This window comes from Uloborus diversus, chromosome 9, assembly GCF_026930045.1.
Source record: "Uloborus diversus isolate 005 chromosome 9, Udiv.v.3.1, whole genome shotgun sequence".
NCBI classification, from domain to species: Eukaryota; Metazoa; Arthropoda; class Arachnida; order Araneae; family Uloboridae; genus Uloborus; species Uloborus diversus.
This window is the reverse complement of record NC_072739.1, coordinates 65560047-65576942: the sequence shown is the minus strand read 5'-3', so window position 1 is coordinate 65576942 and position 16896 is coordinate 65560047. Positions and strand designations below refer to the sequence as shown.

At 33.7% G+C, this 16896-nt stretch overlaps 1 protein-coding gene across 1 annotated transcript in view; it reads left to right on the top strand.

The window, feature by feature from the left end:
- The window catches only part of LOC129229374 (protein tumorous imaginal discs, mitochondrial-like), a 100599-nt gene extending 94246 nt beyond the window's left edge, over positions 1–6353 (top strand). Inside the window, exon 11 of the mRNA XM_054863666.1 lies at positions 6221–6353. Within this exon, the coding sequence (XP_054719641.1) occupies positions 6221–6303 (83 nt within the window). The 3' untranslated portion in view covers positions 6304–6353. The remainder of the gene's footprint in view (positions 1–6220) is intronic.
- Positions 6354–16896: the final 10543 nt, after the last annotated feature.

The window sequence follows — 16896 nt, the reverse complement described above, 5'->3', positions numbered from 1 at the left end:
AGTAGGAATCTTTTTTTACTATAAAACTAACTACGTATAGTAAATAATAAGAGTTTATTGAGAGGTTGGTTTCAACAACACTTCTTAAGTAGCACACAATATACATAGACTGCAACATTTGGATTACGAGCTGTCTTGAAGATAATAAATTGATCTTGATTTGCCATTAGGAAAATTTTAACATCCCTTTTAAAATATCCGATTGTAATAAAAAAAAAAAAAGAGCACAGCTTGAGTTTCGTAGATGAAATTTAAACCTTCCTACAACTAACCCTTATTGCGTAATCCAAGTATACACAAAAACGGTCCACTCGCGAGCCTACTCACGCACGCACATTGATATATACGTCATGGCAAAACTTGTGGAAATGGATTCAGGCATGTTTTTGGTTCCCACTTTCTTTTAAAGCCTTGCCGAGAACTTAGTACCGTCCCAGTGAATAGAAAGCAGTTATAATAATTAAATAACTGTAGTATCGATAAAGATGAAGAATTTTTAATTGATAAAAGAATATACAAATAAGTTTCTAATCATTTGCTATTATTTGACTTGAAAAATATTATTATATCGTACATAAAATTTATGAAAAACTTTATTTATATCAATGCCATGTAAAATTTGGATATTTTATTTGTCATTTCTGCAGAAATATTTTAGATATTTTTAAAGGTAATAAAATGTAATATACTCATTTATGATTCATTCAGATAAGCGTCGCAATGACAGATTACTAAATCAAGATTTGAAAGGATTTTTGAATCTATGCGTTAGTTTTTTTTAATATCATTGAATGCATTTTTTCTCTTTTGCTAGCATTTTTTGAAAAAAAGAAAAAAAAGGGGGGGGGGAGGGTCAATGTATTTGCTTTTGTCCAGAATTTTACAAAAGCTAGTAACAGCCTTAAAGGGAAGATAACTATTTGGGAAGTGCAAAGTCAGTATTTAGATTATTAAAAGCTGACAGAGGCAGAGATACCAAGTCATATGGTTTCATTACAGGCAAATGATACACTTTTTGCCTGAAATTATAGGAAGATACCTTTTTCTTCCAACACATCATTAGTAAATGTGTTGGATGATTTAGGACTACTGTTTCATGAATATAGCAGGGCTCAAAATTAACAGTAGTTTGCTGGTCCGAAACCTTAAAAACATCCATCTGACCAGCAGAATATAAATTTTATTGGTTCTTGGAACCAGTGAAGTTTTATTTCTGTTTTCCTTTCTAGAACTTCAAACATTCGGGTAATTCCACATCAAATCAACCAATGGCCAAAACCTCATGTCTTCGGATTTTGCTGATTTTTGGCTCAAATGGAGTATTAGCACAACAGGGAAAATATACCAAGTTTTGGATTTTTTTTATCATTCGTTGTTGAGTTATAAATTTTTAAAGTTTTTACGAAGTCACGAATTTTGCATTACTGAGTAATCTTAAAAAGGCCGTAATTAAAAATCTATTTGACTTAAAGAGCTGAAACTGGTACTGTTTTGTTCAGTATTTAATGAGGTTTTATAAAATATGTAATATGGCCTAGGTACTCTACCTTTTATTTTTTTTTTTTAATTTTTTTTTATGAAGAAATTTTAAAATTTCAAAAAACTCAAAATCGAAATTTTAATTGTTTTGAAAAAAATTTATTTTATTTAGTCTTATTTTTGCAATATTTATGCAAAATTTCATGATGACATTTTTGTGGTATCATAAGGAAAAAAAATATTTCCTCATTTAACCTCTTCATTCACATAACAATTCATACTAGCTTGACCAGATTGATCACCCAAGTGGGGGGGGGAGGGCGTGGTGAATAAGGTGCGATTAAGATATTTAAGGGGGTGTTTTTTTAATGGAGTCTTTTGTTCTCTGTGAATGGGGTTTCATTCCGTGGGTGGGGATAATGGGATCGACACCCCAGAGTTGATAACTTTATGTATTATTATTTTTGTAATTTGTAAATTCTACTCATTTATTTTTTAAGTAGTTGAGAATTATCAGAATTAAGACATGATTAATTGTAGTTAACCAGGAATGAAAACTTGTGAAATATTTTTTCATCCTTAAGCATAATTTGTGTACGTAGAAATAATTTTGCAGTATCTACGAATGAATCACAAGTCTGATATATATTAAATACTATAAAACCGAAAGATGAACAAATATTTTTGTTTAAAGCTAAATAAAGTTGTAGATCATGTAATAATTACCTTATGTATCAATGACAACACTCATACTAATAGGAAGAATAGGTTTTAAGAAAGTCATTATGTGGTGCATTACAGACTTTATTTCTCTGGTTTCATACATTTGGCAAAATAATTCCTTTATCTAAACTATTTAAAAAATATTTTAATGAAAGCTTCAAATGAAAAAAACAAGTTCTTAAGTCTTTTCTAACACTAATTTTATTATTTATTTATTTATTTATTTTTTGACTGTTCAAATCCAAATAATGATCAAAAAAAGTTCTTTGAAAGGTGAAAATTAGGCATTAAATTTTACTTTTAAGCTCACAACGTTTCATGCACATTGTATGTTTCAAAATTTGATACGTTTTTTTTTTTCTCCTTGTTCTGACTGTATTGTGGATGAAGCATAGTAATGCCGACAAGTGTGAGGGTGTTAAAACCATTTATGCCTTTCAAAGTACTCTAGGGTTTCTTTAGTTATTTTTTTTCTCTCATTATTTAAAAATTATTTGCAGTTAAGATTCATATATACTACCGATCGGTGATGCATGATGTATCTCTATAAATTTTAAGTAACCAAGCAAGCAAATTAAGTAGTAGGATGAAGTTTTGACTGAAATATGCTTTTTGGGATATTTTCAAATGTAAAAGATGGTGGGGGGGGGGGGGGGGAGAGAATAATGACAGTGATCTAGTTGGGTTTTTGCTCCATGTAATGTTTAAAAACTTAGTTTCTCTGCTTTGTGCATTTATGTACCTAAGTTGCATTAATTGAAAACATGGAGAGGGGGGTGGAGAATTGGAATACTTGCAGCGTATTAAAAAAAATAATAATAGTTATGCAATTTTTTAATTTGGTCTTTATCTCTAAAGCTTTACTGGTAACATGGCATGATTTGAATTTTGCATTTTACAATAAAATGAAAATACATGAAAACATTTTTTTTTTGGGGGGGGGGGGAGATTTGGCTGTACAAAAAAAAGCATTTTGGTTTAAACCAAATAACCCTGTGTATTTATAATACAGGGTGTTTCAAAATGAATAGTAGGGTTTTAACATGTTATAATATTTATTACACCAAACTTACAGCCACAAGAGATATATCAAATGAAAGAGAAACACAAACAGTTTTTTGTTTTGCTGGCATCAGTGCGCATGCGCGTGGAATGTTTCTGCTGCAATCCGCTAGAAAGCGCTTACTTCTTATCTGGATACTTTACAGCTATGGCTCTTCCCTCAACTGACACAAGATGAACCAGAAAATTTCATCTTTCAGCAAGATGGTGCGCCACCTCACTGGCATAATGAGGTATGCGATTCGCTTAACCTAACTGTACCCGACCAGCTGGATTTGCCGTAAGGGGCCCCGACCTAACGCCGTGTGATTTCTATCTTTGGGGGTTTATTAAGGACCGTGTGTATGTGCCTCCACTGCCAGCCGACCTTCCTGAATTAAGGAACAGGATTGAAACAGCTGTTGCTGCAATTACTAAAGGAGACACTCATCAAAGTTTGGGAAGAACTCGCATATCGTTTTAACGTGTGCCGAGTGACGAATGGTGCTCACATTGAAACACTTGTAGGCTATTATGTAAAACTGTTTGACTTTCTCTTTCATTTGATATATCACTTGTGGCTGTAAGTTTGGTGTAATAAATATTATAACATGTTAAAACCACCGCTATTCATTTTGAAACACCCTGTATATATATATTGGATAAAAAGCATAGCAAATTTGTTACTAAAATAGTGCTTAAAAAAATGTCCAGTAAATCAAATTTTTTATATCAATTTTTTAAATAAAAAATTTCAAATTTAATAATTTTTTTCAATTATATAAACTTTTTTTTATCAAAAAATTGCTTGTACTTGTTGTTGTAAATGCTTGTAATTGCTAAGTACTTCTTTTATCATGCAATAGCTATGGTTTTATACTTGAATTACTCTTAAACAGATAAGGTGTTTCTTTACAACTTGAATTTAAGCAACTGTTGAAAGAGGAAATATTTTTTTTTCTGCATGATACCAAAAGAATGCCATCTTGAAATTTTGAATAAATGTTGCTAACAAAAGGCTAAGTAACATGTATTTTTTCAAGAAAATTAAAAATTTCGATTTTGAATTTTTACAAATTAAAAAAAAAATCATTTTTTTAGCAACTAAGCTTTGTTATATATTTTTGAAAACCTTATAAAAAACTGAACAAAACAGCACCAATTGTTGACTTCTAAGTCAAATAGTACTCTAATAACGGTCCTCTTAAGATTTTAATCAATGCAAAATTTAGGATTCCTCCAAAATTTAAAAAACGCATAACTTTGCAAAGAATTGTTGAAAAAATTTGAAACTTCAGTTTTTTCATCCTGAAGGTAAGTATAATAAACAGACAAAAAATCATAATAATCCAAAACATTGACTTTCAAAATTTATTTTTTATTGGTTTGATTTGATATGGAATAACCCATTACCATTTTATAAAAATTTTAAGACCTTTGCTGTACCTTTATTTGCAATGATTAGCATTTCTTTGCAGGGAAGGATAGTTAGAAAATTTTTTACAGCATTATATACTATCTTTGCCACTCTATTTCCTGCCTCTCAAAACAACAACATCGGTAAGAGTCTGTTAAATTTTTTCTTTGACCGACCACTATTGGTGAAGATAAGGCCGCTGTATCATCAGACTGGCTTATCCGACATTTTGGTTCCAAAAATGTCGGAGGACAAAATTAGTATTTGTACAAAAGCCTTGTTGCAAGAAACTGGTGCCTAAGCTTTAGATGTGTTGCCTGATTGATGTTTGATCATTTTACTCTGCAAATGAAGAAGATTTAATTAGCTCAAATTAAAAACAAATAAGGTGCGAAAATGATATTCATTAGAGTAAACGGTTTCCGATACATTTTTGTCCAATTTGTGAAGCAATTATCTTTCCAGATTTACCTTAAGTGACATTTTACTTAATTTATCATCGGTTGTTTAACCACATAGCAACCAACGAATAATATAATGCCTTTATAAATAGTAGAGACAAGTTTGGATCCAAAGCAATCTTGGAACTGAAATGTTGAATAAAGTCGATCTGACCCTTTTTAAGGGGTGCAAGGTGAATAGAATACCATTGTTTCCTTTTCTTCCCCATCACTCAGACATGTTGATTGAGTACTTCTAATTTACTCCAGATGTCATGTTAATTTGGTTCCATATTTTTGCCCTTAATTTCTCATTATTTAAAACCAAAAGGCAAGAAGTATGAGACCACTAATAGTGAGCACGGACCAATGAAGTTTTGTAATTACTGGTCCATTAGATCAGTGACTTACATTTCTAAATTTCTACCCTTGAATATAGGATTACATTCCCTCTACCTTTTATTTCCTTTAAAAGAGGATGTTCGTAGTGAAGCAATTAGAAACTCCCATTTTTCTGTTCTTTTGCTTCTTGTCTGAACATACATTCAGTGCCGTCGCTACAAGGGGGCGGTCTGCCCCGGGTGTCACCCATCTGGGGGGTGATACCCAAAGTGGGATTGCAATTTTTTTGAAAAATATAAGATTTTTATTTCAGAAATTTTCGCAACATTTTATATAATGCCGAACCTTTCTAAACCTTAATATTCTCTAGACCATAGTCTAGAATGTCTTTTAACATTATGAAAAATTTTACTGGGGTTAACCCTCAAACCTCTCCACCTTGCGCCATTTCCAAATTTTTGTGCTTTCAGAGCTACAATTTCCAAAAGCTTCCAGGGGGCTTCCCCAGCAGCTACCTTTCCCTAATTTGGAAATTGACAAAATTTCATGTTTCCTATAAAACATTAAAAACTTCTTTTTGCATTTGTAAAGGGGGGGGGAGGGGTGACACGACAAATGACGGCCCCAGGTGTCACTCATGCTAGGTATGCCACTGCATACATATTTATCCAAGTATTTCAACTCGCTTAAAACATTTCGTTGTGTAGTGTAATAGTTTTTATTGAATGGATGTAATTTTATCTAATAATAATTTTAAAATATCTTCTTTTTTTTTTAGATGAAAAGTCGGGATTTGCAGGCAAGAGTGAGACTGAGAAAAAAGGTTTCTTAGAAAAACTTAAGACAGCTATTTTTGGTTAATGTAAATTAATGATTAGGAAGTTCTGATAAATGTAACAAATAAAACTTTTACATGACTATTTGTTAGTCTAGCGATTACTTCTTTCTTTCCCACATTGTACTCATTGTTAGTTTTTTTTTTTTTTTTTTTGTGAAACTACAATTGGTTGACTTTTGTTGTTTTATTCCTTTTTATGGCTTACCAGGTTCATAAAGTTTGGAAAAATGAAAGTAAGAAAGAAAAAGGAAAATAATGTGTAACAGATCGAAAGTAATTTTTTACTACAAAATGAAATGCCATGCTTGTTATTTGATAATTAACTTAACGTATTTCTTTCTATCAAATCCTTACTAATATTATAAATGCAAAAGGCCTTCTATAAAGCCAACCAAGGCTTAATTTGCATGCAAGCTCACAAAAGCTTGACTCCTGCACCTTTTTCCGGGAGGGGGGGGGATTTTTTACAGATGAGACTGAATTGCAAGTTATTTATATACAGTGGTTCCCAAAAGTGCTCGTACACCTACGACTTTTCAATGAAATAGGACCCTAGCCATTGATGGACTTATTTCGATATAGGTATTTAATTATAAGATCTATGATCAATTTTCAACAAAACTACATGAAATTTTTTAAAAAAATATTTAAACTTAATTTTTTTTAAATCAAAAACCAAAAAGTGCCGGAAATTTTATCTCACAAAAGTCTTTGTACACTTTAAAAAATGTCTATATATTATTGAATAATCTAACTTCTTATTAAGTAATTATTTAGTAGATTATCATATAGTATCAACACCTTTTAAACGTCTAGGAATAGAGTTCATTCTTTTTTCATTCCTTTTTTTGTGTAATTTCAGAGAGTGTTCAACCACACTTCGAGTGTTACTGTTTCTAACTCGATTTTCGTTTCAAAGCCGTATTTTCGTAATCTAGCCTCCAGATATCTCTAAATATGTTACATTAAGTTCAAATCTGGAGATTGAAAGAGCATTTTCTAAACTTTAGGACAATTTTTGACTCACTAGACGCAAACGTTGAAAGCCATGTGCTTCTCATTGTTATCTTGATAAAAAACAAAGTTGTTTCCGATAACTAAATTTTTGGCTAAGAGTTTAAAATTGGTTTTTAAAATATTTAAACGAACAGCATGATTTATTATTTCATCAAAAAATTCCAAACTACCTACACTGTTTGACAATTGCTAAGGAACAAGTGATTTATGCAAATTTGTACCTCAACCACCTGGCCAATGGAAATAAATTCAAGTTCAGATGGCGTGGTAGACCAGGACTCGTTATCTGTATACAAGACTGCATACACGCTCAAAATTCGTACGAAAATTCACGCTGTTTGGTTTTTAACAAAAATAGTGCTGGATGTTAAAAAAGGTTTTTCTCTGAAATTCTGTTTGGTTCTTGAAATACTTAAGAGTAAAATGTCAGCAAGACATCATTTGAGTGTCTACGATCGTGGACGAGCGGTTGGACGACTGGAAGCAGGTCAAAGTGTCACCATTGTGGCTGCTGCAATGAGTGTATCAAAAAGTGCCATCTCCCGATTAAAGACGGCCACTGAAGGTGGAAATGTTTTGCAAAAGCATGCCGGGGGTCGTGGTAGGAGCGCCACACCTTCAGAGGATCGCTATGTAGCCCTCGTGGCAAAAAGGGACAGAAATTTCACTCTTAGACAGATAGCTGCAAATCTAACAACCGCTACCGGTACGCATGTTTCTGCAAGAACCATCTCACGGCGAGTAAATAATGTCGGTTTGTGTGCACGGAAGTCCGTACGTTGCATCCAAGTTCAACCACGCCATCGTCGAGAGAGATTACGCTGGTCTAAGGAACATGTTGGTGGGATCATCAAAATTGGTCTAGAGTGGTGTTCTCTGACGAATCTCGTTTCAGTGTGACAAGTGATTCTGGTCACCAACTACTGTGGAGAGAGCGTGAAACACGTTATGCACAAAAATTCGTTTGCGAACGTGATCGGTACGACCCAGACGTCATGGTGTGGGCAAGCATCATGCACAATGGCAGAACACAGCTTCAGATTTTTGGATAAGAACGCGATACGTCGCGAATGTATTGCAGAGACGTTATGCTGGACCATGTTCATCTTTTTAGAGGGGCTGTCGGTCCGGATTTTCTCTTTACGGACGACGATACATGGACACACTGGAGCATTGAAGTGTCAGACACACTGCAAAGTGAAAACATTCTCTGTATGCAATGGCCTGCTTACTTTCCCGACTTAAATCCAATTGAACTTGCCTGGGAGGCTCTTGGCAGACGTGTTGCGCGAAGAACCGTCCCTCCCATAACAGTACAAGAACTCAAATCCGCTTTGAGAGAGGAGTGGGGAAAACATCCCCCAAGCACTCCTCAATAATTAGTGGAGAGTATGGAAAACAGATGTAAATTGTGCATCAGTGTCCCTGGTAATCATACATCATATTAAGGTACTCATGTCTCCATCATTCTGACCTAGATCATTTTTTTTGGTGTTGTATGAAAATCATCTAAGTAGGATTATTTTCGTATTTTTAAGTTTTTACTTCATTAATGCAGTAATATCTGTATTATTTTGTACTTATTATAAAGGCACATCCTCCCTACTAACTATAGGGTATTATATATTTCGTTCTGTTTCTTTAATCATTATCTGGTCTTAACTATTTCAAAAAATGTAGTTCCTTAGCAATTGTCAAGCAGTGTAGTTCTGATGCTGATATGCATCCTCGCACAAGAACCCCTTCACCGTCCTGATAAACTGATCCAACTGAGTAATTAAGATCAAGTTCCTCATTTTTTCTTCTATTGGCAATTATACAACAATTTAACCAAAAATGTTCAATTTAATTTCATCTGTAAGTAAGACGTTATTCCAAAACGCTTTGGAGCTTATTTATCTTTTTTTTTGCGACAAAAAGCGTAAGCTTTCCGTTTTTCGCACGAACAAGAAATTTCTGCGGAAAGAGTTCCCATTTAATCCAGTTAATCAGAGAACTTGGCCAGCAATTTTGAAGAGAATTTAAATGTAAGTTTTTTTCATTAAATTCTGCAGAGACTGTTACAGCACTCAAATGTGTTTTTTCATAAAATTTTTTAACTGTAAATCTCCGATCATGCTTTGTCAACTTTGCCGGTTGAACTTTTCTTGCCTTGTTTTCGGTCCAATTCTTTTCTTTAAAGCATTCTATCAAGCACTTTACTATAGGATGGAATAAATTAACTATTTTAGAGACATTTCAAACCAATTTACCTCCACTGTGAGGAAAAATTCAAATTTCGAATGGTGTTTGTGGTTTTTTACGAATACCAGCCATTTTAAAGTAATAAGCACAATAAAATTAAATCCAAATGAATTTTAAGGGTCAACACAATGCAAAAATAATTAAAAAAATGACATATGATAATTTTAATCATGAATTTATTTGAAAATATTTGAGTGTACGATGACTTTTGTAGCGTAGTATTTCTCTGTCTCTTCGTTTTTTGACACATTTCAAAAAGATCCGTCAATATTTTGAAAAAACTACAGGGTTTTATTTAGAATGACATAGGAATGATGTGAAAAGATATTGGATTTCATATTCGAATTCAGTTTCGCATTATTTTGGTTTATTAAAAAACTTTAAAGTGTACGAACACTTTTGAGAGCCACTATATGTGAATATAAGTTCCGAAGACTATTAGGTGCTTGTACTATTTGGTTATAAGTTTCCTTCCAGTGGCAGATACAAAGGGAGGGTCATTGGTGTAATGCCCCCCCCCCCCCCCACAAAACCGCCGTCAATATTATCTGTCCACATTGTGTTCAAACACATCTTTTCAATTAAATCTTTTATTTTTAAAACTAATTATTTGAAATGCTACTTCTTTTCATTGCTTCTGAAGTTGATGAGCAACGTCTATACCCTATTAGGTGCCTTATTTTTGGCCGATTTTGTGCTTTTTATTATATTGACACCCGAGCAGTTTCAAAATTTTTCGTGCCCAAAACCCCATGTTCGCTCATGGGAGGGGGGGGGGCATTTTTCATCATGCCCCCCCCCTCCTCTCATCTTCTAAAATGGAAGTCTGCATCTGCCCCTGTTGCCTTCAAGGCTGAATTCCAACCTAAATCTGAATTCAAGACACAAGACTTTTTAAAGACATTCCAAGCACGAGAAACAACACTTTAGTTGATCCCGAACTCTTCGACGACACTGGTCACACTACGTCCTTCCTCAAGCTTCCCAATCATTCTTCCTCGAGTAAAGTCGTCTAAATGATTTCTTGAAGATATGTTTCACAAAACAAATCACTTGCACTTGCAACGAATGTCTTTAACTACTGTGCTCTTCATCCTTTTATCACAGCTTTGACCTGCGCGCGCCGACCCACAAGGTTTACGTACACTTACATCACCTACGACGTTTTATTTCTAAAATTTGCATACAAATAGCCTTTCTACTGAATTATGTTCATATTATACTGCAATTTCATGGCTATCTTATACTTTGTTGGGGAGCTGTGGCGGAAAAGCCACTTGTTGCTTAAGTCTTGCACACCAGTGTATGTCTCTGCCCATGAATTAAATTTTCACTCCGTAGATCGGGACAAGGGATTAGTTCCCTTGAATTTGGATGGAGCCAGGATGTGTAGTGTATAAAGATATTAATTTTCAAATTTAAAATCGACATTTTTAGTTACAAGAAAAATTTCAAGTGAGTTTCTTTATCAATCACATTTCATGGATGCTTGCAAAGCATTCCAAATCCATTCTAGAATTCTTGCGGTATAAGTTCCAGAAGTAATCAGTCAGACGCTAGGAAGAAAACCCATAGAATACAAAACAATTTTATCATTCGAATATTAACGATCATTGAATTGTCAGAGGTTTTTCTTCAGATGAAAGTTAAAAAATCGAGAAAAAGAGACAATCTTCAGAAAACAACTTTCAAATAAATCTATTCATTTCTCAAAACCTTTCTGTGGAATTTCGTACCAATATGAAATTGAATGGTTATTCTTTGAAGACAGCGCTGTTTCGAGCGCCTAAGCGAAAAAAAGGCATTTTTGTTGATTGGAAGTCCGCAGTATTCATTGAATAAAGCTAAAACAATACATGGAGCATGAAATTTTGAGATATTACTGTGAAACGTCGAAGTGAGATGAATCAATTTTAGAAAAGAAATGATGCGGTTAACCTTTTTTCTGTTTCTTATTCATTGACATGGAACTGAAGCTTTTTTCGTACTATTTTTTTTTTTTTTGTTCCAACTAATTTTTAACACCAATGCATCGGACAGTATAATAATGAGAAATGATTTTTTTTAGTTATTTGGCAACATGAAGGCAATTTCATAGAAATGCACTTTTTTATTTTCTGAAAAAATTCATCATTCAAAGAAATTCGCTCGTCTAAAAGATTTTCTGTTTGCTGCTGAAGTTCTCTTTCCGCTTCACGGCAAATTCTATAAATTCCACATGTGGGGAACTTTAAATTTCCCTTGTTGCAAAACTTAGTGAGTAATTGCCTATGCTTTGGAACGTCGGGTTCTTTCTCATCAACACATTCCTTCAATGACTCTACAAGGTTCACAAACACTTTTTCTGTTTAAAATAGCATTCAATGCTACTCCAGAAACATAAAAAAATATCATTTTCTTCAGCAGGAATGTTGCGTTTGGCAAGCATAATTTGACATTTGGACGTGGATGACTTATTAGTTACCTCTGTATTATTTATTGTGTTTGAAGGAATCGGGAGACTGTTAAGCAAACAAAAATTTGATGTTGACTCATAACTTGAATTTTTTACATCTGAAATGAACTCTGACACGCATATCGCTTTCATTGCACTCTTAGCCTGAAGTGCAGTAGGCTTCATTCCAGCTTTTCGCCTCACTTGAGAGAAGACGTTCTCTAACGCATCCTGCGTTAATCTTCCCGGCAAAACGAATAGAAATCCCTTCATCAGCAACTCATTTGCAATATTTACGATATTCAATGAAGACAAAATCACTCCAATTTGAATGGACTTCCATGAGCTTCCAAATCAAGTGTGTTGGAAAACATCGACAACTGCATGCAGAAAATCGATGTATTTATCCTGATTTCTATAGCTTATGCACCTTTTTCTGTGGCGAGCTGTAACTAAGCTTATCCACTGCTCAATAAGGCAGATAAACCATGCAGTTGTTAGGGCATTTTTTGAAATTTGTTTTAAACTTACAGCCTTTTCAAGAGCGGCTGCAGTTTTTATAGAGAAAAGTTGAACATCTAATTTAACATTTATGGTTTTAAAGTGTGTGGGAAACAAATGTGATTTCTTTAGAAGATGTAAAGATCTTAAACCGAATTCTTCATGTAATTCTTGTATCCATAACTCCTAATCAGAACTTACATATCTTGATGGAAGGTCATTATTTTCACAGATATTACTTGGTAAAATAAATGGGTGACGCAAAAATGCACTTCGAATATTTTTGATCAAATGCAGACATCAGCTAAACAATGAATTGCTTTTCCATTTGCTTCATACTGTCTACATCTATTGTTTCGAGTTACAGTAATTCTGGCTGCTCTCCACACTCCAGTAATATTGCATCCCATATCATAAACGAATGCTATTACATTTAACCCAGCATTTTGAACGTTAGATTAAGATGTCATTTACGTAATCTTTCATTACAGTTCTAGATGTTGATGGGCCAGTAAGCTCATGCTGGGCAATTGCTTGCTTCCATGGAGATTTTAAGCCTCGAAGCATAACTACCATACAGTGATTAGCGAGCGTAGTAGTTCCTAAGGTAGTTTTCTCAATAAAGGATTTTGTTGCAGTGTCAAAATTTGTTTGGCAAGATATTTCCATTTCGTCAACTGAAGGACCGCAAAACTTATCCTCATCTATAATTGCTGTTAGTTTTGTTTCTAGAAGACTTATGAAGCTTTTTATAATACCTTGTTCAACATTTAAACCTTGAACTCTACGGTTTAAAGTACTGTAGGAGGGAGACGGATATCTCGTAAACCTGATGTATTCATACCCATGCTTACCGAGGGAAAATCGAAGCTTGGGCCCTTTAATTATGGATTCCTTATCCCATTGTGATATGGAATTCTGTCTACTACCCCAAAGGGACGTTTGTCTTTCATTCAAAAATGACTTCATTTTTCTTTGATTTGAAGACAGCTTTAAGGTCCTTATTTTGCTTTTCAAGCAGAGACAGCTGACTTTTAAAATCATTATTTTGATTTTCAAGTGACTTCACCCTTTCATGCAAAGTAATCAAGTTCGCACGGGAAACTCTGTTTCTTCTTTCATGTAAGATCTGTCATTAACTTGAAAGAATAAATGAAATATTTTATTTGCTCAAAGAAACATGAGCCTTAATATTGAACATTTATTTCTAGAGAGTTTGTATGAGCTTCTGTTGACAAAGTCTTATGGAATATCTCTAGGAGTAATGCAAAGATTTTAGTAGAATTTAGTTTACAGGTATATCTTCCTGTTTTGTCCAATCACCCCAAAAGGCGAGAAACTGAACATCTTCCACGATAAGTCTGCATTATAATCCAATGATTGAAACGAAAATTGCTGTGTACTTAAGGAAGTAAATATGCCACAAATATTTTGTTGTGATTCTGGGAAGGAAATTGACTGTTGTGAGGGAGTTACACTACCCGATGGGGACAAACTTAAAAATAATTGCGTGAACTGATTTTTTCAATATTTTGAAATAAAAAACACAAAAATGTGGATCTCTTGCTTGTTTGCTTAGAAATTATTTTTGTTTATTTTTTACTAACAGTGTGGACAAAAAAGGAAATGATATTAGGGTACTTTAGACCTATATTGAAATCTTGTATGATGTCATATTCACTTCTGCTCTCTTACTTTCTCATTTTTACCTTTGAGTTGATGAAATTGTCAGGAACATATTCAGGGTTAGGAGGTTCAATCAGTTCTGTCCTTATGTCTCCCACTTGTAGACTAGTGTTTGATGCATCCTACATAACACATCCTATGGTGGTCACATCCTACGTAATAGTCCAAGAGCTAGCAACGTCGAAAAAACAAGAATTTTAGGAAAGCTGGTTCTTTAATATATCTTTCCCGAAGACGTTTCGAACAGCGTGCGGGTTGTCTGGCGGCCGGTAAACGTTGTGTTTTTTAGTGCGCATCACATCTTTAGAAGTAAAAATATGGATTTTGAAATCATTTTAGTAAGAATCTTTTCTTTTTCAGTGAATTCTAAACACTTTTCGAAACACAAATTTAATATTGCCAGACAATTTTGTTGTTGCGAATATCGTGCCAGATTCAATTTTTTACGAAAAAAAAAATTTAAAAAAAAAACTATTTTAGTATGTCTGTCATTTTAACATTATTTTACCTACATATGAATAAGTACAAAATTAATTTGACAGACATGAATACGGTTGCGTACTCGACAGACAGACCGATTAATTGCTGTAGAGTAGCGCAGCATTATGCCTCTGAATATGAGAAAAATGAAACATTATTATTTAAATTCGTGCCAAAATGATATAAAATAGCTGGATATATATTTTGTTTAATAACAGGAGAAATATGTCACTTATAAGTATCAAAATTAGAATATTTACAGATTATATTTAAATCATAAAAATCCAATTGTAACTAAATTACATTATTTTTGTAAAAGATACAGGAAAAAGAACTTTAATTTAGAGCCAAAGTTCTCACTACTTATAAATATTATACTTAAAAAATTACAATCCATTTTTAACTAAAATAGGTATGTTCATTCTATAATTGTATCGCAAAAAAGTGATGTATCTCCATAGTCGTCATCGTCGTCACTGCTCTCATCATAATCATTGTAATCATCGTCATCTTGCGTAGAGTTTTCGTTGGATAATACTTCAGTTGCTGACATCGTTATTGAAAGTGATGATGGAAACTGCTCCCCAGCAAACCAGAGAAAATCGTATTTATCATCATTGATGACCCAACCGGAAGTTAACGGCGATAAAGATGACGGATTTTTTAAATTAGCGTTTCTCCAAATTTTTGTCACATACCGCACTCGCAATAAATGCTGATATAATTCAGCTTTGCATGGGGGTAAGCTCGATGCATCAAAATTTCGAATTTTTTTTCAAAGTTATCACTACATTTTTTCGATTCATAAGTTTTTGAAAACAGATAAAAGCGAACATCGTTAACATTTGAAGGATTAGTCACCCCATACATGTGACATATAAAGTTTTCTAACCTGTCAAATGTGCGTTCTAGTACACGCTCATCGTCTGTTGTAATCTCTTGACATGCCAACTGGTACTCAACAGATTTCTCTAGCAACTTGAAGGGCCTTAGTTTACCTTTCCGGAAAAAAGCTGGGGTGTAATCACATCCTGTTATTGCGTGGAAACATGGTAGAGCTTTTGATAAGGAAATACCAAGAGCTTGATATAACTCATTGACGTTTATTAGACGTTCATGGTTTCCTACTCCCCATTGAATCCAAAGCTTTAAAGGTGCATTCAGGTGATCCATATTGCCTAGAAGTATAATAAGAATATCAGAGTCTGAGCAACGTACAAGAACTTGAGAGTCAAAATTTATCTGGCAAATATGGTATATGATACGAGTATCAGCTTCTTCGTGTTCTTCACATGATAATGATTCTTCAACGATTCTAATAACTTGATTATTTACAACCTGATACGAGTAACACTTATCAAAACTCAGGTAAATAGTTTTATTCCCAATAAAAGGAAACATGTCATCATTTGCCCAATGATCAATAAAAAACCTTACAAGCGCTTCCTTGAACTGCGAGTTTCTGAGTTCACCAGCAAAATGATGAGGCCGAATTTGACTAGGTTTGATGAAAACTGTACTGGTTAATTCACTGCGACGTAAACGCTCACAATCTTTTATGGAAGGTTTGAAGTACTGATCAAAAACAATGTCAATGCGAGATGATTTAAACTGTGAAATCATTTTGAGGAATTTTTTCGATATGCCATCGAAAGTTTGTGGTATTTCTTTCATAAGGTGTAACATGAAGAATCCGTCCAAAATACTGATATCAAAACATAACAATTGCTGATTGACACTGCTAACTTTCTTTTCGAATACTTTGACTAATTGTGCTTTATCCGTTTTACAAATACTACCATCGGCATGGTACATTGATGTTGGTACTGGTGTTAGTGGAAATCCTAATACTTTTTCAATATCAACCTTGTTGTTCATAGATATCCCCAACATTCTACAGAATAGATCTCTTTGCATTCTTAGCTCAACAATTTTGTTACCAAGAGTTAGTTTTTTCTTCTTTGGAGCACAAGCAAAATTAAGCACTTGATTTTTTTTTATTGGTTTGTCAAATCTCTCCTGATCTTCAGCGCATTCATTTATAAACTGCTTTCGCAAATCGTCACCCTTTTTTTCAATATTCAGCAAAAAGTCAGCTGTATTTTCAGGAGCGGGTTTCGCAGTAGCAATATATTGTACAAACTATTTTTGTCCAAATTTTGATCAAATGGATTGTTATTTTTCTGAAAGATTTCTATAAAATCGGTGATTTGTTTGTTGTAAATTTTGATTCTATTAGGTTGTAAATCGGCAG